Source organism: Bipolaris sorokiniana (genome assembly GCF_000338995.1).
Source record: "Bipolaris sorokiniana ND90Pr unplaced genomic scaffold COCSAscaffold_15, whole genome shotgun sequence".
In the NCBI taxonomy this organism is placed as follows: Eukaryota; Fungi; Ascomycota; class Dothideomycetes; order Pleosporales; family Pleosporaceae; genus Bipolaris; species Bipolaris sorokiniana.
Genome location: NW_006911909.1, coordinates 746,555 through 767,762, shown reverse-complemented (window position 1 = coordinate 767,762; position 21,208 = coordinate 746,555). Strand labels below are relative to the sequence as shown.

The 21,208-nt window shown below is 49.7% G+C and overlaps 9 protein-coding genes across 9 annotated transcripts; 6 read left to right on the top strand and 3 right to left on the bottom strand.

Annotated features, from left to right (window-relative positions):
* Positions 1-648: 648 nt before the first annotated feature.
* On the top strand, positions 649-2,212 carry COCSADRAFT_40535 (uncharacterized protein). The gene has a single exon (XM_007705922.1). The coding sequence runs from the start codon at positions 936-938 to the stop codon at positions 1,854-1,856; it is 921 nt and encodes a 306-aa protein (XP_007704112.1). The 5' UTR covers positions 649-935; the 3' UTR covers positions 1,857-2,212.
* A 4,469-nt stretch (positions 2,213-6,681) lies between these two features.
* Positions 6,682-7,779, bottom strand: COCSADRAFT_193537 (uncharacterized protein). The gene is made up of 2 exons (XM_007706135.1): positions 7,348-7,779; positions 6,682-7,294 (listed from the first exon to the last, which is right to left on the bottom strand). Exons 1-2 carry the CDS (start codon positions 7,415-7,417, stop codon positions 7,005-7,007), a joined length of 360 nt encoding a protein of 119 aa, XP_007704325.1. The 5' UTR covers positions 7,418-7,779; the 3' UTR covers positions 6,682-7,004.
* Positions 7,780-8,117: 338 nt separating this feature from the next.
* On the top strand, positions 8,118-8,999 carry COCSADRAFT_164243 (uncharacterized protein; the record flags this gene model as incomplete). The annotated part of the gene is made up of 2 exons (XM_007706134.1): positions 8,118-8,584; positions 8,636-8,999. 2 exons carry the CDS (start codon positions 8,118-8,120, stop codon positions 8,997-8,999), a joined length of 831 nt encoding a protein of 276 aa, XP_007704324.1.
* A 710-nt stretch (positions 9,000-9,709) lies between these two features.
* Positions 9,710-11,495, bottom strand: COCSADRAFT_40532 (uncharacterized protein). Its single transcript, XM_007705921.1, has 4 exons — positions 11,359-11,495; positions 11,134-11,311; positions 11,018-11,086; positions 9,710-10,964 (listed from the first exon to the last, which is right to left on the bottom strand). The coding sequence occupies exons 1-4, from the start codon at positions 11,473-11,475 to the stop codon at positions 9,748-9,750; spliced, it is 1,581 nt and encodes a 526-aa protein (XP_007704111.1). The 5' UTR covers positions 11,476-11,495; the 3' UTR covers positions 9,710-9,747.
* Positions 11,496-11,536: 41 nt separating this feature from the next.
* COCSADRAFT_248633 (uncharacterized protein) lies at positions 11,537-12,130 on the top strand. The gene has a single exon (XM_007706133.1). The coding sequence runs from the start codon at positions 11,786-11,788 to the stop codon at positions 12,116-12,118; it is 333 nt and encodes a 110-aa protein (XP_007704323.1). The 5' UTR covers positions 11,537-11,785; the 3' UTR covers positions 12,119-12,130.
* Positions 12,127-14,264, top strand: COCSADRAFT_151410 (uncharacterized protein; the record flags this gene model as incomplete). The annotated part of the gene is given in 5 exon segments (XM_007706132.1): positions 12,127-12,578; positions 12,625-13,086; positions 13,141-13,886; positions 13,898-13,999; positions 14,062-14,264. The coding sequence occupies 5 exon segments, from the start codon at positions 12,127-12,129 to the stop codon at positions 14,262-14,264; spliced, it is 1,965 nt and encodes a 654-aa protein (XP_007704322.1).
* A 523-nt stretch (positions 14,265-14,787) lies between these two features.
* COCSADRAFT_346586 (uncharacterized protein) lies at positions 14,788-15,816 on the bottom strand (the record flags this gene model as incomplete). The annotated part of the gene is made up of 5 exons (XM_007706131.1): positions 15,554-15,816; positions 15,367-15,502; positions 15,299-15,317; positions 15,055-15,243; positions 14,788-14,996 (listed from the first exon to the last, which is right to left on the bottom strand). The coding sequence occupies exons 1-5, from the start codon at positions 15,718-15,720 to the stop codon at positions 14,788-14,790; spliced, it is 720 nt and encodes a 239-aa protein (XP_007704321.1). The 5' UTR covers positions 15,721-15,816.
* An 855-nt stretch (positions 15,817-16,671) lies between these two features.
* COCSADRAFT_126352 (uncharacterized protein) lies at positions 16,672-18,742 on the top strand. Its single transcript, XM_007706130.1, has 5 exons — positions 16,672-16,919; positions 16,971-17,752; positions 17,806-18,065; positions 18,121-18,352; positions 18,421-18,742. Exons 1-5 carry the CDS (start codon positions 16,708-16,710, stop codon positions 18,585-18,587), a joined length of 1,653 nt encoding a protein of 550 aa, XP_007704320.1. The 5' UTR covers positions 16,672-16,707; the 3' UTR covers positions 18,588-18,742.
* Positions 18,743-19,166: 424 nt separating this feature from the next.
* COCSADRAFT_175187 (uncharacterized protein) lies at positions 19,167-21,137 on the top strand (the record flags this gene model as incomplete). The annotated part of the gene is made up of 8 exons (XM_007706129.1): positions 19,167-19,263; positions 19,313-19,922; positions 19,979-20,115; positions 20,185-20,315; positions 20,392-20,452; positions 20,506-20,654; positions 20,855-20,971; positions 21,087-21,137. The coding sequence occupies 8 exons, from the start codon at positions 19,167-19,169 to the stop codon at positions 21,135-21,137; spliced, it is 1,353 nt and encodes a 450-aa protein (XP_007704319.1).
* Positions 21,138-21,208: the final 71 nt, after the last annotated feature.

Here is a 21,208-nt window from a genome sequence, read left to right as displayed (position 1 = left end):
TTTGCTGTTGCTGCTGTGGTGCGCCAGCGCAGGCGGCAGCGGCGACTCGAGAGGATACACGTGTGTGTGCCGGTATACGGAGCCGGTGAAGGAGAGTACAGCTGGGTGAGAGTGTTTCGTTTAGCGGGTTCAGCTGGCAGCTGTGCCCCTGGCCACCCACGGCCCGGGCGCTAGTGATCGTCAGGAACAGCGCTCTGATTGGCCGCCGCGCCGACGCCCGCCCTTGCCGTTTGCGGACGCATGAAACCAGCATGCGCCTTGTGTGCCCTATTTGCAGCGCAGCCTCAATTACTGTACATGCACACGAACGCACTGTCAGCACAGGAAACACATAGCGGAAAAGAAAGACGGTGCATCTGCGCAGCGGGGGTAGACACGCCTGCGGTCTGACACGGCGCATGCACACGAACGCGCATATAAGCAAAAAAGTGGACGGCTGCAGACTCTGCGCACTGTTGAACGCGCCAGGGACACGCCGTTCGACCAGTGACCGGGCCGGCATGGCAGCGCCACATTCACTCGGCCTCGTCGTGCGCGGAGGATGCGATGCGATGCAGGCGGGCCAGGCACGTTGCAAAAGGGGCCGTGCCTCGGCGCTAGCGTCAAGGCCCAACCGAACCCACCTACCCACCCTCTTGCATTCCCTCACCTCTCTCCTCCGCTAACCCACACCACGCTCTCTATATTTCAGTCGCCCGCCCTCCTCCTGTATCATTCTTTCTACAGGCTTGAGGCTTTGTTCTACCTTCATTCATTCCACTCTCTCTCCAAGACACTTTGTCTTCGACTTGTCAACGCGACAACCTCACTCTTGAAACTGCTAGCCAGTTCAGCCATTCCCTGAGAAACTTCTCACTGCAAAACACTACTCGCCAACTCCTTGGACCACCAAAAACAACACCCACCACCAAACAACTCTCATATCCATTATCAACATGAAGGCTTCCACTGTCCTCGCTTCTCTCCTTTTCGGCTCCATTGCCGCTGCTGCCCCTGTTGACAAGCGCGCGCTCGTCTACAAGACCGAGGTTGTCACTGAGGTCGTCGTCATCTACACCACTGTCTACGGTGACGAGCCCACGCCTACTCCCAGTGCCGTCTCTTCTACTCCTGCTGCCTTTTACGAGCAGAAGAAGCCCGTCCCCACCAGCACTCCAGCTGCCCTCCCGGCCTACACTCCTGCTCCTGCTCCTAGCGCTCCTGCTCCTCCAGTCTACACTCCTCCGGTCGAGGAGAAGCCCAAGCCAAGCCCAACTCCTTCTCCCAAGCCTGAGCCTCAACCGGAACCCCAGCCAGCTCCTCAGCCAGAGCCTCAACCCGAGCCTCAGCCTGAGCCTCAGCCAGCACCTTCCCAAGCTCCTGCCCCAACCCCTCAGCCTGAGGAGGTCTACACTCCGGCTCCTGCTCCAGCCCCAACTCCCAGCCCATCTCCAGCTCCCGCTCCTGCCCCAGCCCCAGCTCCTGCCCCAGCTCCTGCCAAGTACCCTACCACTGAGCCATCATCCTCTGGCGGCCAGACCCACCAGAATGTCGACATCACCGTCTACGACAACACCGGTGCCGCAGGTGCCTGCGGTGAGCCCCTCACCGACGACATGATGGTTGTCGCCATTGCCAAGGGTGCATGGAACGCCAAGGGTGGTTCCACCTACGATGTCATGACTGGTGCCTCCAGCAACCCATGGTGCGGTGCTAAGATCAACATTGAGTACGAGGGCAAGAGTTGCCAGGCCACCATCATGGACCTGTGCCCTGGCTGCGAAGGCCTTTACGACATTGACCTGTCCCGCGCTGCATGGAAGGCTCTTGGTATCACCGAGACCACCCGTCTCAAGGCCAACTGGAGCCTTGCCTAAGCTTGTCCTAGAGGCGCTTCTCGCCATGATCAATATACCCAAGATTCTCACAATCTAGCTAGCGCAGGCCGGGTCAGCGCTTTGCACGACCTTGTTACGACTCATCTTCTTTTCTTCGTCACTCGTTTACCAATCAATGCCTTGGCTTTACCCCCAAGCATGCTGGGACCATGTATTATCCATTCACTTTCTTGTACACAGCTTTAGGGATCCGGTGTATGGGCTCAAACCTCTTTCTTTAGATACCCATATGCTCGTCATCTTCAGGCACAATTCAGATACCACAAAACAATCAATCAACATGACGATTGCGTGCACGCATGCATTGTCCAAAAAACATAAACAAATTTCCAGCACTTGCACATCGTGATTTCCCTGTTTCTGCCGTGGCTTCCAAGCTCCGGTGCACTGCCCCCAATCTGGGTTCTGTAATGTCACGCACATGGCCAATGACACGGCTCCGCGTCTCCGCCAACGAACATCGTAATCCAGCTAAGAGTGAATACGTGTACCTCACCCCTAACAATAGGAATCTGAGCTATCGTATTAACGCGCAAGCATCCTTGACTCGTAAGGTACGTTCTTTCCTTGGTCTAGTCTTGGTCTCGAGAGGAACCAGAAAACTGCCGGAATGCAAAACAAAACGAACAAGCCCGACGATTACGATGCACGTCCTTTTTCTTTTTGTTGGTCCGTACTTTACGTTGCAACTGTGACTGCGCTGCACAGCCACTGGCTACCATACTGCGCCACTTACTACGACCGACGGACGTTGCATTCCCGGCCCCCAGTCGGACTATGCACACACACACACACTTGGATTTGCACTGGCCCTCTCTCCAGCCACAATGACCCGGCTCAGCTCTTTCCTTTTTCTCTTTTTTGCCCCGGGCCCTGCGTGCGCGGGACGGCATGGGACAAATTGTCACAAAAAAGAAAAGAAAACAGGTAACTCTCTCCTTGCTATTACGACTCGGGTTCCCCTTTCTCTCGTGCGACAATGTGAATCTCTCGTATTTTTGCCTCAGGCGCAAAAGTAATAAATAGAAAAAACAAAATTGCCAGGGAAAACGGGGAATCAAAGGTTGTGTTGCAAGTAAACATCAATGTAAACAAATGGGTTGGTTGCTAATTTAGCAAATATTACATGTGTGACGGGTTTGAAACAATGGTTTCCCTCACTCTCCGTTTCTCCCCCCAGTCCACTTCGCTCCACCCCCCTTTTTTTTTTCTCATTTGTTCACTCTTTGTTTGCTGAACCCGCGCGACTCCGGGTACTCTAGTGTTTCATGGGTTTGCCTGGTTGCCTGAGAAGTTGGGATGAGGGGGGAGACGGGCTTTGGCGCCATGGTTTGACACTAGGGTATGTAAGGGAAGGGGGGGAGGAGGTGTGGTAGTAATAACAACGGGTGTGTTTTGGGGCCAAATAAAACTAAATCGCCGCTCCCCTTCGAAGGCAGTTGCTGTTTCTAGTCTCTGATGTGATATTTAGAGGGTATGCGAACGACTGGGGGAATAAAAGACCATGCATAATGCGCACGTTGTTGCAACAAAACTACTGTATACACATCGCCCCGTTTTGCAAGGAAGAGGGATGGAGGGGAGAGGAGAGCTATGGTAATACCGCGACGCATGCACTTGTACCCTGAAAGAAATTTGAGTTTAGGCAGCTGTGACGATTCATACTATGGGGTGTTTAAACTTTCCAGCACACACAGACACACAGACACACATGTTTATCCCTGGTGTTTTCTTGAGATTGAAATCTCACCTCATCATCATCTTCTTTCTCACTGGTTCCCCGTTGCTGCGCCATCATCTTATCTTACTTTCGCGCTACTACTAACGTATCGCGCCATTCCGCCCAATCGTTGTCTGCTTACGAGCACAGACATGCGCGTACGCATACTCGTACCACATTCGAAGGAATAGACACGGCCTTGGTAGGGATGCCAACCCGGTGTAATAATTAGATCTTGCAATCGTATCGGAACCAGCTACGTAGTCTGCATTTGTAAGCGTTTTTACTGCCAAAAGCAGGCAGGCTTTTTTGCTTGCGTTTTCGTGGTGATAGTATTAGATTGATCGCTGTTACCCTAAGGGGTGTGAAGCTATATAGCTATATTGAAAAAAAAATCTGGCGTTGTTATAGTAATAGTTAGTGAAGCTGAATGACTAGGTTAAAATCGATTGATATAGGAAAAAGTTGGTGGTAAGGCAGTACCAGCTCTCTACTCAAATCCACCAAAGAAGATGTCCCCTGCTAATATCTGGATATGGACTGGGAGTATGTGAAAACAGGTATTTTACTACGTTGTAAGTTCTCTATTTGCATTGATTACGTCGCTGAATGGCCAAGGTGTAGTCGTCCACTGTGATCTTATCCCACTCCTCTTATATGTATATGTGTATAAGTTTAGCGTCCTATCCCACAAAGCTAAGCGAATACAGCAACAGTTGTGGAAGTGAATCCGCGAAGATGGCGAGTTCGTTTATGTTGGAGTATACACAGCAGCAGTCATGGAAGGGAATCCGTGGAGAGAATTCGTGAAGATTGCGAATTCTCTTATGTTAGAGTATATCCTAATAGACATAGCCTGATCGTATGGATGGCCTAGCACGAAAACGACTCCATCATCTAGATTAACTGGCCATTCAAGCCCAGTAAGTTCGTAGTTGTAGTCGTCGTAAAAGTTGGTGATAAGTAGGTAAATGTGCTCGAGGTAGCTGAATTGGTAAACGTTCCCCCCGCTTTTTTTTAAACCCCAAGATAACATCGGACTTTTTTTTTACACCACCAAAGCTGCCCTAGAGTATCGTGTGAGAAATTTTTATCAGGCCTCCGCGTCATGTACTGACGTTGGTGGCCTTCTTGGTAGAATAGTACCTCGTCACTCGATATACCTTTATACCAATCAAGCACTGACCACTTCACTACACTGGGGGTCGACGATAAAGATACCTGGAGGGTAGTAGTGATTAACCGTAGTGGCAAATATCCAATGAACCGTATATATCGGGTAACTGCACTCAACGGATTCGGGATCTAGCGGTCTCTACCGGTATCCTAATGGTGTAGCTGGTGTTGAGAATCTTATTATTGTTGGTAGAAAAAGTGGGAAGTTTCAAGTCCACACCGTTCTCGATACAGTACAGGTGAGCTAATTAGGCAGGTCTGGGCGGATCGCAAGCTGGGTGACGGTGAAGGTAGGGGAATAGCCTCCTCAGTATCCCCCTCGACGTCGACGTCGTCGTCGATAACGACCACCGTATCTGGTGGATCGTGGACTGTAAGTTTGTTTATTTGTTTGTTCAAGCTTAACGCCCTATCTAAAGGCTTTTTGTAGGGCATGCGGACGGGCGAAGCCTAGGGGCCACAGTATTGCAGCACCACCTAGTTTCGACTATTCATGGAGAGTGTTTTCTAAAGTACTGTGTTTCCTGTGACAGCCGCTCCGTCGGTTGAAGGTCCATTACAATTTTGTGTGTTGGGCGGGAGCCCTGCTACATTTATGGCTAACGCCGTCGTGGATCGTAGGTGGGTGGAGCTGGGAGCTGGGAGCAGAATCCTAGTACGAGTCCATAGCTATGATACTGACCAAAACAACTGTGTTGCTAGCTTATTTGAGCTTTTCTTTTCTGTCTTACTGCTTACTATAGGAGTTTAATAATACTAGACAGTTAAGCGCGTAGTAAAGTCAGAGTAGTGGAACTCCAGAAGAGCTATCGAGGGGTGCCATGGTGCACGACGTTTTGATAAGTATGCATAGAAAATTGACTACGTAATCCATCCAGCATTTGTTACTTCGACAGGAACCCCTGTCTGTTCCTCCAGATATGGTGGAAGGCAGTAGTACCTGGTTGTATACGCCATCCGCTCATCTCCTATTTGTCTGATCCCCAAACTCTAAACCATGGAGAAATAGAAACTCCGAATACTTTCTTGTGCTGTTTTCGGTTATCCGCCGGGATACTTACCCAGCTTTCACATACCTTGTTGTGTTGAGAGTTTTCAGATAGGGAAAGTAACAGCAAAGATGGACCACTACTGGTTTTTTTCTTCATTTGCCACAATGTTACCATTTTTTCCTCACTCCAACATGCCATGCGCGCGCATGAAAGTTGGGTTTAAATTGGGGAATTGGGGGAATTGGAGAAGACAAAGGGCTAGGCCCGTCATCCCACACGCCCTTTCCGCCCCACCGATATCGTTATTTCCCTGTGCTATTTACACATGCCAACGCTGCTGCTAATATTTGCTTTGTAAAACCTGGAATTCTGGACTTGGGCATAAGCTTACGGTGCTTGATGCGCTGCGATTGGGTGTGCCAAGAGCAGGTCAGGGAATATCATTTGTGACACCTTCTCCCTAGAAAATAAATCGGATTCTCGGCTTGAGTGGGGGTTTGCCAACTGGCTTGCTTGTCAGATGTTGATTTGTGTGTGCTTGTCGGGCCAGGCGGGGATATGTGCCGAGGTAGCTTGTGGGAAGGCGCCAGGTGGGATGGTGGAGTTGGATTTACCCACTCATCCGAAGACTGCCCGAGTTGATTCCGCGGCGCATTGTCAACGATGTGGGGGTTTGTAGTTGCGTGTCTTGTTGTACAATGTCGCCATCGCTGTAATGGTCATTGTCGCATTCAATTGTATAATTCGGGCAGATGGAGTATTGCACAGGCATTAAAGTACATATGTTCTGGATTATTGCTTCTTTGGCAAGCGAGAAATGCTCAAATCAATACAAAGTGCACGCGACACATGCAAGTTACACAGAACCAATGTCAATTATCAATTGTTTATGCATTTCGTGTTGAATAAGTAATGAATGCCGTTCTTGTCACCATACAGTACCCATACAGTTCCAATATAGTCCCTAGCAAACCGCGAAAAAAAAAGATTGTAAAGAAAAAAACCATGCCGTATCCCAAATACCAGTATCCTCGAAATGTCCATCTTAATGGGTATCGAACCAAAGCAGCCCCACGTGTCCCTCACCTCTGTCGCGAAACCTCGTGTCTAGCTCTCATGCCGTGCCTTGTTGCCAGTTTTGATCCTCTGCCCCGCACTAGAGCGCGTAAACGTAAAACGTCAGTACCTCTTAGCTCGTTCAACCATTGCCTTATCTTCGCGTCGTTATCTCTTGCTCATCTACGCAAACTGGCTGGCACCACCAGACTCGAGCAGCTCCATCTCGGCCTGTGTCCATGACAGGTTTTGGAAACGGGCAGGCAGCTCGGAGCGATCAAAGTACAGGCCCTTTCCGGCCTCGACTGGACCAAGGTTCCTGCCAGCTGCACCACCAATGTGACCACCAACAAGGCCGCTAGCGTTTGCGTTGAGCGGGCCGTGCTGCTGTGCCTTCTGTCGGTAGGCCTTGAATGACGAGGGAAGCTCCTTCATGTGAGAGGCTGGGTGCACATGCGGGGTGTGATCAATGTCTGCAATTCAACATTAGTTGGGCGAAGCAAGGCCAGTCTGTTGTAGAACATACGCGAAGGAGTGGTGCGCTTGCCCAAGAAGCGGATCATGGGCTGGCGAGCGAGTGCCCTGGTTGCGTTCATGGTGAAATGTATGTGGTGGTTTGGTGTGGTGGTACGTAGGGCAGGTAGCGGTTCGGGTGGTATCAAGGTCCAGAAATGAGCCGAAGTAGAGCCAAGCGGGGTTCGGCGAATATGGTATCTTACGACGAGGCGCAACAGGTCAGTGATGTAGTACGAGGCGTCGGATGCTTCGGCAAAGGCAGAGGCAGAGGCAGAGGAAGAGACAGAGGCAGAGGCAGGCAACAAGGTTGGTGGAGGGGAGCCGAGCAGGTTGAGTGAGAGCAGGGCATAAATATTATTTCATTCGGGCGGGGACAACGCTAACGCCGAAGCCGCTCAGCATAAAGTTGGCTTGGCTGGGGGGGGGTCGAGTCTGCCCACGGTCGAACGAGCAGTAGGCAAGCAAAACAAATCCTGGCGCTCGTTGCAACTCGCAGCCCGCCCAGCACGCAATGGGCGGACAAACATGGCACCGGCGGGCGGCGGGCGGCACGCAGTGGTGGGAGTCGTTCTTGCGCATCTCGGTCATAGCTTCCTGCAGCCGCGCCGGCCAGCCCACGGTTGTCTTTTCTGTTCTCTGCAAGTGCTTCCCTCCCCACCAATCGAAACGCCGTACACGCCCGCCCGCCCTTATCGACCCCACGGCCTTTCTCCGCATCCTGACCATCGGGAATTGCATATTGATACTTGCTCGTCCGACTGCCGCTCCGACCTTGCCACCATGCACGAGCTCAACCTCTATGGCCAGGTCACTTTTGCCCGCTATGAGCAGGTCCTGAACATACTCGCTGGCGTTGCTGCTATGCAGCCCCAGCGCATCTACGAGCGGCACATCATCTACAAGCCATTGCGCGAGCCTGAGGAGCCGGGCTCCAACTTGGGCCGCCGTGGAGGTACCCAGACAGTCGCCCAGAAACAGGCAAAGCAGGCTGCCCCCGTCGTCTTGTACCATACCCAGCTGGTCCAGAAGTTGACGGAAGATGATTTTCCTGTTCAAGAAAGCACACTGCCAGAGGGCGGCACGTCGCTGGCTGCAGACGTAGAGGATGGGGACGAGCCTGTGTGGTCGTTTGTTTTCAAGGATATACCAGATACCGGTGATAGAGGCGTCTCCATCCGCTTCACACACACCACTGACTTGCTGTCTGGCGACCCTCATGCATATATGCTCGCCTCCGGGCCAAACCAGTTAGACTGCCTCTCACCGTGATGCTAGTGCCCCCTCTGACCAAAGCCCAGATTCGTCACCGAGTACTACGTCGAAGGATACCGTTTCGTCCACGGCAACGTCGTCATATTCTTGCACCGCATTCTCCACGAGCCCGGTGCTCGCAGCATCCAAAAGGCCCCCAGGGTCACACTCCCTACCTGGACTGGGCTCCATCTCTTAGACCCAAGCGGCGCCTACGTACTCAATGCCACTGTCCAGATCGAAGACTTCAACAACGCCGCTGTGTTAGAGGCAGGCGTCAACGAGCTCAAGAGGTTCCAAACACAGATGAAGGGTTGCGTCAACTTGTTCTTGCCCGATCGTCTTTCTCAAGACCCTCGCGTCAAGTACAAGCCTCCTCCAGCTCCTGCCACCCAAGCACGACCACGTTGAATCTTTGCATCATGCTGATGAATGACAGGGCGAAGTGGATTGAGATGTACATTGAGAAATACGGAACACGTGATTGGATATAATATGATTAGTCAGTGTAGTATGCTCGCGAGGAAAGAAGGCCCGTCAGAGCAGGCAACCCTCACGACACGCCTCATCAAACAAATGACGGCACAATGACATTTTCTTGGTTTGCTGCGTGACTTTCATATTTGACGTCCTTCTCTTACCATGCTTGAATTCTATTTTTTAAATGCTCTCCTTTTAGTATTTGAGCAACCTGTATTAGATGGGAGCGAGCTACAAGGAACACCTCACCTTCTTCTGCCTGCTTCTCATGCAATGCATCTCGTTGCGGAATAGAGCCTGTAAAGTGGCATGGCTATCAGAAGAATCAATTGCTGTATGCAATACATGGCATGAGCGATTGCCTAATTGTTCGCATGACTGCACGATGAATTTGAACAGAAATCAGATGTCCATCATGCGAAGTGCTATATTTTTCCAACCATTTTACATGTTTTCGGATGGCAAGTACTGACGATCCCTCTCCACATGCTCTCTGTGAATCTTTTGAATAGATACAGGTCAAGTAGCTTCGATGTAGAGTTCTAGAATTAAAACTGCTTGCTTGTGAGAATGAATTCGTGGAGGTGTCATTCGTCTTTGTGTGACGGTGGGCCTGTGCTCTCACTACGTATACTCTTTACTGAGTGATATCGTCTTGTATCTTATTTGCAATAGTAGTCTACGAACGCATGTGTACACGGCACCCATCTCCCGAAGCAACCACCAAAGTTAGAACCTGCTTTTCCTTTCCAGTTGCCACAATAGGTTCGTCTTGCGGGACAGTCAAGAAAGGAAACTTTTGCACTAGCCTCGCTACAGTGTACCCCGCTTCTAAGAGGGCGAACTCTTGGCCTAGGCATACTCGAGGCCCACCGTTGAAGGGCAAGTATCCGTAACCTACATCGCGCAATAACTGTCCATCCTCCCACCTTTCAGGGCGGAACTCGAGGGCATCTTCTCCATAGATATCCGTGCGACGATGCATGGCGTATACGCAATAACCGACGGCTTCGCCTTTCCTCACTAATATCGGCGACTTTCCATCCGGGCCTCCTCCGACAGGCAGCGTTGTTGTCTTGAGTGCTGCACGGGAGTTAACCGGCACCGATGGGTAAAGACGAAGTACTTCTTTCAGTACCAGGTCGAGGTATCTCATCTTCTTCAGGTCTGCCCGAGTTGGCTGGGGCGCATGCTCTCCAAGGCCTACTACTTCCTCTATCTCTGTTCGTAATCTTTCTAAAACCTGAGGATGACGAGCTAATAGGCGCAAGGTCCAAGTGAGGCAGCACGCGGTAGTATCCCTGCCTGCAAGGAGGACATTGAGACACTGATCGCGGAGCTCCTTCTTGTTCCGGGTTTCTTGGATAAGAGCATCAATGAACACGTAATTCTTCGTGTCCTCGTCTTCCGTCTCTTTAGGCTTCGGCTTCTCAGCCTCATCTAGTGCGTTCTGAATTGCATCGTCAACAAAGCGATGTGAAGTCTTACATGCCCGCCAGAACTCTGGCGTATTGGCAAGCCAGTATAAGTCTCCCAACCGGCCACGATGCGATAGGTAGTCCTGGCCTAAGTTGAAAGCCGCCGCGAACTCGGACTCTTTTCCAGCGATGTCGCTACTTTGTAAAGAGCTCAGAGTCTTGCCAAAGAGAAGAAATGTCGTCGTATCGAAAGTCAAACGGAAGAACAACGGTTGCAAATCGACTACGCTATCGGGAGAAATTTGATCGACGAGGCTTTCGACCGACTTCTTCATCTCCTCGAAATTCTGGTACCGATTTGAAGTGAACTGAGGTCGCAGAAGCGCACGCGAATGCCTCCATGCTGCACCATCCTGGGTGAAGATGCCGCTTCCCATCAACGGGGCAAAATGCTTGGGTCGGAGTCCAAGACTGAAGTCTGTTGGGATGGTCAGTCCTTTCCGTCATCCGAGGGAAGCAAGGCTCACAAACCTTCAAACTGTGTTGAAAGAACCTCTTCTATGTTACGTGGCTCCACTGTATTGATACCGCGATTTCCGACTATTCTCTGTCAGTGTCAGTTGCATAATGCCGCCCATGAAACCTACGCAACTGCTGCTCATGAGTAGGACCACTGGAGTCCACTACATCCAAGAAAAATTGTAGAATAGTCTGGGCTCTCGCGTGTTGCCCTGCTTTGAAGAGCAGATCCAAGCCTTGCGGCCACTTTGCAGCCCACCTCCGTGGTGCTTTGCATCCCATTTGCGCTGCATATTGGTCTTCTTCCTCTTATATGTCAGTAGCACAACAAATATCTTCTTGGATGCGCATACTTTACGTTGAATCTGGCGACGCCAGATCCTGTATCCTAAAAGGGGGAGAGCAATGAAGAATAATGCTATGAGTTTAGAGGCTTTGTTGCCTGTAAAGTTCATGTCCAAGGTACTCATAACTATGATACCGCCTCCAGTTCAAAGATAGCAAAGTCAAAAGAAATCTTGGAGTTGCAGGCTGTAGGTACAAGGACGGCAACAAGATACTTCTATGGTTGGCATTTCGCCCCCAGATTGAAGTGGGTGGCACAGTCGTTTTGCCTTCCCTTATCGGCACACAGGATCGAAAAGTGTGGCAGGTCGAGGGCCATGGCTTGCGGGGCTGAACTTATTAACGGACCAGTCAGATGATTTTGGCTAAGCCATCGCTAACGTACTCGGTTACGGTTGGCCCGCGACGCGCCTTCGGCCTGCTGAGCCTATTCCAATGTTACATCTGTGTTTCTTAACCCTCCCACGACGGCTATCGGCTAAATGCATAGCGATCCAAGGTCATGGAGGCACTCGCTCGCATGCATGCCTGCGAAGGCAGCTGCCTTTTGCTCTCCTGGCCAGCGCAATACCACTCCTATGGCCGACGGCCGATCACTTTAGAAAATATTGTTCTGCTTCATTTTACACAGTGCTTGTCTATGCAGTGCCAATATTCTCGATCTGCTTTCTGACGACATTTTACTACGCAGTCTATGTCGAAAATCTGTATAGCTTTCGCACAAGCAACCTCGCAAACCTTTGTCGCCTGGCAACTGGCTCGAGATAGCGTGAAATATGGCTGACCCTATTTCACTGGTGGCTGCGGGTGTAGGAATCGGCGATGTTGCATTTCGGCTCATCGCCTATCTCAAAGGCATCAAAGCAGCCGTTAAGACTATGGATGAAGACATTGAAGGGCTGATCAACGAGGTCGAAGGTCTTCAAAAGGTTCATGGTCACCTCGAAAAGGAATATCTCAAGAGTATGACTAATGTTGACATGGGAGATGACGAGAGAGGCCTTTGGACAAGCACAGGACAAACTCTCAAGAACGGGCAGAAGCTTACAAAGAAGCTTGAAGAATCGGTGCAGTCTATCTATGGTGATCATAAGCTAATTACTGGAAGGTTGGATGGCTGGGACAAGGCGCGTAAAAAGAGAAGCAAAGACAGCATGATATCTGGACTTCGAGACCAGATCAACACATATCAGGGAGCCTTGCAGATGTTGCTCGGTTTCATTTCCATGTAGGTTGGTCAGCCATCCCAACCGCTTCCATTGACCGGTATGCAGGCAGTCCACTCGCGAAAGTCACAAGGATCAGAATGCCCAGCTCGACAAACTGGTAGCTGATTTCCAAGAATTGAAGAGTCGAATGGAGCAACAAGCACAACACACATCGTTACCCTTATATGAAACTGTGACTACCACAACAGCCTATCGTGACTTCAACATGGAATCCGTGTCAGTCGTGAATCAGCTCGGTATTGCAATTGATAACATTGCGCACAATCCAGCGTCCGACGCCTCGGTGACAAACGAACATTTTGATATTCCGAAGCCTGTCGATCCGTTTTATACTGGTCGTGAAGACTACGCAAAACGCTTGCGCAGCTGGATGTTACCGAGTCTTTCTCGAAAGCAACGCAGTACACCGGCCGTCAAGGCAGAGCAAAAACGTTTCATTGTGTATGGGCTTGGAGGCGCGGGGAAGACCCAGTTCTGCTCGAAATTTGCTGAAGACAATCGCCAATAGTTAGTCTACCATGGTTCCAAATCTATGTAACGCTGCTGATGGGTCATGTCTAGCTTCTGGGGAGTATTTTGGGTAGATGGTAGCAGCCGGTCGCGGTTGAAACAAACCTTCTCTCAGAATGTGTCAAAGATTGGAAAAGTCGATCCCAACGAAAATGCTGCACTCCACTGGCTATCAAACCTAAGTCTTCCTTGGCTTCTTATCATCGACAATGCTGACGACCCCGACCTCAAGCTTGCGGATTATTTTCCACGAGGCAATCGAGGTCACGTTCTCGTCACAACCCGTGACCCCGGGAAGAAGATGTATGGTACTGCTGGTGATCGATTTTTTGAATTCCAAGGACTGAGTACCAGCGATGCAAGTAGCCTACTGCTGAAAGCAGCCGGTCAGTCAGAACCATGGGACACGGTCGTATCCAGCATTGCTTTAAAGATTGCGAAAGCTCTTGGCTATCTTGCGCTGGCAATCACGCATGCGGGTAGGGCCATCCGCGAAGAGTATTGTAAGCTGAGCGAGTATTTACACTATTATGAGCGCCAATGGGAAGCGACGAGACAGACCAGACTTCCAGTAAGAGACAAGGATGCCGCCGACGAGTTGAGCGTCTTCTCAACTTTCGAGTTGAACCGAGAAGCTATCGAGGACCGAGCGACAAGAGCATCTCGAGACGCCCTTCAGTTGCTTGACACATTTGCATTTCTTCACAATCAAGACATTAGATACGACTTTTTGCAACGATCTATCAAGAATGCCCACGTTGAACATAAGAAGGAAGTTGAGGATAGGATGAATGAACGTCGATCCAAGGCAGCCAAGCCCGCACCCGACTGGTCGACATGGTGCAAAGAAACCGCGTTCTTAGCCCTTACCTACCTCTACCAGAATCGAAGTCCGCCCGTTCTACCCAGTGTAGGTCACACCATCATTTGCTTCTTTGAAGACATTCACTGAACCGTTATAGGTCATCCGAGATGGACGTGATAAGAAGGCGATGAATGAAGATCGACTACGTCTAGCTTTACGGCAGTTGACTCAGTTTTCACTCATAATAAAAGGTCACAACTCTGAAAGCTACTCTATGGTTATAGATCTTAATAGAGTCGTTTACAAAGATATTTTAATGGTCCCATCATGCTCAGCAACGACTCCGTATCGTGTAGTGGCAAGGCTATGACATGATTAGAACCAGCCAGCCCAAGTATATCATAACGTCACATACCTCCATGCCAAGTTACCAGTACACATATATCTGCATCCTGTTACCAGCTTCTCTAAAGCCTCAACGATATCAGGGCGATCTTGATAGGCACGATAGAGCCTTGCGGTGCAGATTTCGTATTCCGCCGAGCATTGCGCAAGCAGATCCAGTGCCTGATCAAGTGCTCCTTGGAGGCTGCCAGTCTCGGCGTAAAGCACGAATAAGATGTTTGAGGACGATGCACCCGCGGCCTGAAACACTTGTTAGCGTTGTGCAGCCAAGTATACTAACTAACCGTATGTGTGGGCCTCACCAATTCCTTCTGCACAGAGAGCAGATCGTTCATACTGGCGTTGTATCAGCTCTCGATCCACTTGGTCATCAGGATAATTCAGCGACTGACATTGAGGTCACACCATTGCCAGCCTCATATACATCATCCAGTAGCTTCGAATCCTGCACATCTGCGGGTAGCTGTACTTTGCATGAGTAACTGTCATTAATTAGCAACCGACGCTTTGACAGTAGCAAATATTGGATTGTAGACCAACAGTAGTGCTGCTGTGGTAATCTTTACAGCGCTTGTAGCCATCCTCAAACGCCAATACTCTTCGAGAGTCGGCAAAGACTGATCGACACGAAGACCTTGCTCATATCCGACCATTTCCAAATAGATACGAATTTCCTTGGCAAGGTTGTGTCGTTCGTCTATGCATTGCCATAATTCAGCTAACATCCTGCTCGGCGTTTCGAAGAGTTTGCTTACGCAGTGTCATGTCCTTACGAAGTCTTTGCCAAACATCCCGAGATGTCTCTAAGATTGGTCGAAAGGACGTGTTGACTTTCCTGTATGGTGGCAGATCTAACAATTCACGTACGAAATGTATAATGTCGTCGCGACATTTCTGGGCGTGCTCGTAATCAGAGTTGAACTCTCCTCCAGCTTCATCAATCTCTACTTTCAATTAGTTCATGCCGGTCCAAATGTGGACCTTTGACATGTAGCTCACCATCGTCCCAGATAAATAGCTGCAGACTGTCAGTTGATGTTGTGCGAGTAATACAACAGGGTTCGTACCCAAGCGCACAGATCAGTACATGTCTCCATGCGTTCAAAGTCTGCATACGGCCACCATCCTGCGCCGAAGCGACCCAGATCTTGCGCTTCGACTTTACGAAGTCCTCGCCGCTTGCTCGGGATGCGCTCAATCATCCTAACACGCGGTTAGCCTCAGTTGCTACGGCTAGAATCGGTCGAAACATACACCTGAAATCGTTCTCGAACATGCTTGCGGAGGCGATGGATGTCTGGGTTTAGGTCCACTGGCCAGTCATCTGCAGGCATGTACTGCCACAAATCAGGCAGCACAAGCGATTGGCCTTTGATCTCAGCAATGACATCTCGAGCGCTGGTATGAGAACTATGCGCCATGATTGAAGGTCTTTAAATTATTTGAAAGAAGGGTCATGAACTGAATAAAGCTCAATGGAGCAGATGCGCAGGCTGTATATACATCTAGCAAGCCGCTCTAGTCATTGTCACTAGTGTACTGATGCAGTCATTACCTTTCTATATGAAGTACATTGCCGTATTGAGCAGTCTGAATTCGACTAACTCAGCGCGAATGAGTCCGCGGATGAGCCCGTGGATGGTATTGAACACACAAGGGCGATAAGAATAACTCGTGAGCGGTTAGTCGCAACATGTACTTTCTCTACAACATACATACTTGTGATACCCGTGATAATACTCTGGAAAGAATGCAGTATCTAGTCAAGATACTAGAAGATTCATCACATACGTTTCAAACTGCTTTTGGTAGCTGTTGTTGTTATTTTTGCTGTACTACAGTTACATGTGTGCATGCTGATTGGCTACATAGTACATACTGGCTGTTCTTGAGTTGTTTTTCCTTCGCTTGATAGTCCGCTGCTGCTCTATTGCCCAATCAACTTCTGTTCCACAATCTTCTCGTCTACGAATCGGGAACCAGTATTTAGCTTAGCCACTTTTGATCAGTCAGGTTTATGTTGCATATCGGCCTCAGAGTTGCCTCTTATGGTAATAGGTGAGATTCACGCTAAGGCTGATCTGCAGCTGATCATTGATTACACATCAACCGGACTCCTTCAAGCTGTAGTCGTCCCAGAAGCTTATTGTAGGATTTTCGATTCTGAATTACATGTAGTTCAAGAGATTCTTGCTGCATAACCACAGTACATTCTGGCCATATATTCGGGCGTTCCAACCGCCTCGATCTCGGCAACAGTCCTATCGGCAGTATCATCGCGACCAGACAACTTTTTAATCATCCTCACATGAGGCAGATGATCTATCATGCCTACTAATTTACTTCCATGGTGGCTTTTGGCGCCGGTAGCAATCATTATAGTGGCCTACTTGGTCTATCGAGCTGCCATGCCAACACCACTACCTGGCATTCCGTACAAGACGATCAGCGCGAGCAGACTATTTGGAGATCTACCGGATATGCTCAATTATATGACCAAAACCAAACAGACCGTCTCGTTCTTCGCTAGTCACTGTGTCGAGCTGAATTCCCCGGTTACCCAGATATTCATCAGGCCATTCCTCAGCAAACCTTGGGTAATCATCACAGATAGTCGCGAGTAAGTCAACCCAATCAGCTATTTCCGCGCACTCGTTGACATCGAGAACAGAGCACAGGACATTCTGCTTCGCCGCACTCGCGAGTTTGATCGGGGCGAGATTTTTGGCCATCCATTTAGGATCGTAGTACCCCACGCGGGAGCTGGACACCGCACTACGAGCCATTGGCGAGAGAGTAGACGACTGATGGCAGACACAATGTCTCCTGGTTTCCTGCGGAATGTGGCAGGTCCACACAACCACTCTGATGTGAGATCCGTTATACAGCTATGGAAAGCGAAGGGAGCTGCTGCTAAAGGTCGACCTTTCGACATAGCTTCGGACTTGGAGGAGGTTATGAATGATAGCATCTTTGCCGTTGCCTTTGGTGTCTCGCGTGGTGGCATAGACGCCAAATTGGAAGCACTATCCTACCCGCCTGCAAAAGAGATTGTACACGGTCATGAAATCATTGTCTTCCCAACAGCCACACGTTCTGCCGTGTACGAAGACATTGGCAAAGTCTTGGGTAGCCCAGAGATCGCACTGAAGTCTCCCTTTGGTGCATGGCATCTTGCATTTGCACTAAGATTTTACCCAAAACTTCGACTAGCTGTCAAGCGCAAGGATCGCTTCATACAGCAGATGCTTGACGAAGCATGGGAAAAGTTTAACCGACCCACAAGCTCTGAGACCGATGTCAAATCGGCGGCCGAATTCTTGATTGCTCGTGAAGTTGCACAATCCAGAAAAAGTGGTAGGAAGACACAATATGATAGCCCAATGGTGAAGGACGAGCTCTTCCTGTTCCTGTTCGCTGGCTTCGACACAGGACCTACAACCGTAAAATGGGGTACTTCTCTTGCATAGCTGCGAGTAGACGAGTTTGTAACTGATTATTCGCAGGCTTTAAATTTTTAACTAGACATCAAGAAGTCCAAGCTAAGCTAAGGCGTGCTTTACGTGAATCGTTGAAGGATGTTTGTGCGCAAGGTGAGCTGCCGACACTCGATGCTATACACAGCACGAAGATACCTTATCTGGATGCATTTTTGGAGGAGATGACACGATTGTCCCATACCTCCCTATCGAATGGGCGGATCACTACACAAGACGTTGAAGTTCTAGGATATTATATTCCTAAAGGTATTGAAGTGTGGCTGATGGTAAGCCGATACTCTTTTGTTATCTCCAATAATAGCTACTAATGCATATCCACAGAATGTGGGACCAAGCCAAACGGCTCCCCCCTTCGATATTTCAGACAGCAGGCGCAAAAGCGGTAGTGAATCAGAAGCACCGAAGTCGCCGTGGACTGAAACTTGGGATCCGCACAGCCTAGCCGAATTCATGCCTGAGAGGTGGCTTCGCACGAGGGAAGATGGTACTTCTGTGTTCGACCCACAAGCAGGTCCAAATCATGCTTTTGGGGTTGGTCCGAGAGGATGCTTCGGTGAGTAGCACTTCCAGACGCGGCAGTCGAATTTGTGGACATCATTACACTCGCTGATATTCCAAAAGGTCGAAGGCTCGCCATGCATACTATGAAGACACTTTTTGTGCTTGTGCTCTGGGAATTCGAGCTGCTACCGCTGCCTACCGAGTTAGACTCTTTTGCGCCGATAGACTTGCTCACACATCAGCCACTGATGAACTACGTTCGTCTGCGATCACATCCATTAGGATAACGACGAGATTTTGGCGTTAAAAGGTACGTGGAATGTGAACATCACAGAGGAATGTGACATATAGCGTGCGTAACTACAACTACAAGATCAATACATTTTGGAAATTATATAGATAATTCGACATGCATTATGGCTTATGCAGAAGGGTTTTCAAGGAAAAGGATTTGGTCTGTTGATAGTATTGATATATAATTCATAGACTCAATGCGCAATGAAGACACTCCAAGGTGTTGTACAAGTTCAGAGATCTAGCACATGTAGAGGCTGTTACAGGTATCCCACTCTATGATGTCCAGCCTATAACTTTGCAGGCATAGAAATCTATTGGTCACTATATTTCACACTAGAGATGACTCCAAATCTTTTCATATCACATCAAGCGCAAGGTTCAGCTCATGTTACTGTCGATTGATGTGGCATGCCCGTGACCTTCTCCGCACGTGATTTCGCGAACTCGTGTTTCGCGTCCGAAGGGCGGGTGCAAGTGGCTAACCCGATTATTTGGCCTTCAACACAACTCGCAGCAGTCAAGCACCACGACACCTATGCACCGCACTCGGTAACAAAACAAGACACACCATGGATGCGAAATTCAGTTCACACAAGCGGGTAAACTCGAATAGCAAAACGGTGTCGCCGCCTGCAGCGAAGCGGCGGCAGCAGTCCACTACCACCAGTGCGTCTGCCACTGCCCCGTACTGGCGTGATCTACTAACATCGATCAGGCAAGGCCATTGCAAGTTTCTTTACACCTGCATCGAAGAAAGAGCCAGAAAAAATGGTGTGGCGAGTGATCAAGGATAGCTTGCTTGTTGGGCGCTTTGGCGCAGCAGGAACTACAACAACGCAGGCAGCCACAGCAAGCAAGCGCAGAATAGCGGCTTTTGACCTCGACTCAACACTAATCAAGTCCGCTTCGGGAAAGACGTTCAGTCGCGATGCAAGCGACTGGAAATGGTGGGATAGTAGTGTGCCTGGAAGACTCAAGGACCTACATGCCGATGGCTACCTCATTGCAATCATCAGCAACCAGGGCGGGATCAGCCTGAAGCCTGACCCAAAAACCGTCAAGTCCGATCAAAAGCGCCTGTCCGACTTCAAAACAAAGGTGACGGCAGTGCTCAGCCAGCTTGATCTTCCAATTTCAATATATGCAGCGACGAGCCGGGATCAGTACCGTAAACCTAGGACGGGTATGTGGCAGGAACTATTGGAAGACTACGACCTAGAAAGACCTGGGGCAGTCGACTTGGACGGATCGGTATTTGTTGGGGATGCCGGCGGTCGTGAGGCTGTGCCTGGGGGTGTTTTGAAGGACCACGCCTGTTCAGACAGGTCCGTACATGCCCCACGCCGAGGGTTGCTAAATGTGGAGATTAACGGGCGTTCAGAGACTTCGCAGCTAATGTCGGCATACCGTTCCATACGCCAGAGGAGTACTTCCGGCACGAAGAGCCAAGACCGTTCATGCGAACTTTTGATCCAACCGTTTTCGTAAAGGGGCGGGGTGGAGACTCAACATCTGCACGTAAGTTTGATATTGATTGTTGCACTTGTAATATGATCGTCTAACTCTTGATCTTGATATTACTAGTAGCGTTCACGAAAGTGGGATCGCTAGAGATGGTCCTATTCTGCGGCAGCCCCGGTGCCGGGAAATCCTCGTTCTATTGGAAGCATCTGCAACCACTCGGATACGAACGAGTGAACCAAGATATTCTTAAAACTGTACGTTGCTGACTGGCCATTGCTCTGCACGAGCCGTGCGACCTGTATACATTTTTGAGTAACTTTGTTGGATCAGCGCGAAAAGTGCGTCAAGTCAGCTACTGCGCTGATCGAAGAGGGTACGAGTGTGGTTATCGGTACATTCATCCGGAACCCCAGATGCTCCCGTTTACGACACTAACAGAGCCAGATAATACCAATGCCGATCCAAACACTCGAGCCGTGTGGGTTGCATTAGCGCAGAAGCTCAAGGTACCTCTACGATGTGTGCTCTTTACAGCATCGCCTAAGCTATGTGAGCACAACGACACATTCCGAGCGTTAAACGTTGGGCCCGAAGTAAGTTGCATGGCGGCAATCCTTTCCGCCGCAGCTGGTGTGAACGACTTTTCCAGACTACTCGAGACTTGTGGAGGAACTATCCTAAAGAGGAAGCTAATGCGTGTGCGCATGAAGAGTGCACCAGTGCCATGAATACCTTTTGCTGTGGGAGAGTGTAGTCTAGAGAGGTATCCCTGCTGACGTTCATTTCCACATAGACGAACCGCGAATCTCGCACTATCCTACCCCATGTTGCCTTTAGTGGCTTCGCTTCACGATATCGCGAGCCCAAGCTGACGGAAGGATTTGTCGACATTATCAAGGTTGATTTTCAGGTATGTTCGATTCCATCTCGATAAACATGGCATGGGCTTCCTAGTCTATATTGGGGCAGCTGGGTATGCGGCTATAGAGGAAGACAAGGCAAGGCTGACCAAGACATGGATGCAGTTTGAAGGTTCAGACGAGCAAGGAAGACTGTGGAGCAAATACTGGATCTGATTTGTTGATGGGAATTGTCAAAGCGAACACGACCGAACTGCTACCCCACTCTACCAATATTGGAGATTACG

Excerpts from the sequence above, each read along its gene's own strand:
- COCSADRAFT_40535 (XM_007705922.1), top strand. The coding sequence starts at position 936 with ATGAAGGCTTCCACTGTCCTCGCTTCTCTCCTTTTCGGCTCCATTGCC.
- COCSADRAFT_193537 (XM_007706135.1), bottom strand. The coding sequence starts at position 7,417 with ATGAACGCAACCAGGGCACTCGCTCGCCAGCCCATGATCCGCTTCTTG. Across the intron at positions 7,295-7,347 it reads CAAGCGCACCACTCCTTCGC|ACATTGATCACACCCCGCAT; the intron begins GTATGTTCTACA and ends GTTGAATTGCAG.
- COCSADRAFT_40532 (XM_007705921.1), bottom strand. The coding sequence starts at position 11,475 with ATGAGTACCTTGGACATGAACTTTACAGGCAACAAAGCCTCTAAACTC. Across the intron at positions 11,087-11,133 it reads TACTCATGAGCAGCAGTTGC|TCGGAAATCGCGGTATCAAT; the intron begins GTAGGTTTCATG and ends GACAGAGAATAG. Across the intron at positions 10,965-11,017 it reads TCTTTCAACACAGTTTGAAG|ACTTCAGTCTTGGACTCCGA; the intron begins GTTTGTGAGCCT and ends CCATCCCAACAG.
- COCSADRAFT_248633 (XM_007706133.1), top strand. The coding sequence starts at position 11,786 with ATGTTACATCTGTGTTTCTTAACCCTCCCACGACGGCTATCGGCTAAA.
- COCSADRAFT_126352 (XM_007706130.1), top strand. The coding sequence starts at position 16,708 with ATGCCAACACCACTACCTGGCATTCCGTACAAGACGATCAGCGCGAGC. Across the intron at positions 18,066-18,120 it reads GTATTGAAGTGTGGCTGATG|AATGTGGGACCAAGCCAAAC; the intron begins GTAAGCCGATAC and ends GCATATCCACAG. Across the intron at positions 18,353-18,420 it reads TGGTCCGAGAGGATGCTTCG|GTCGAAGGCTCGCCATGCAT; the intron begins GTGAGTAGCACT and ends ATATTCCAAAAG.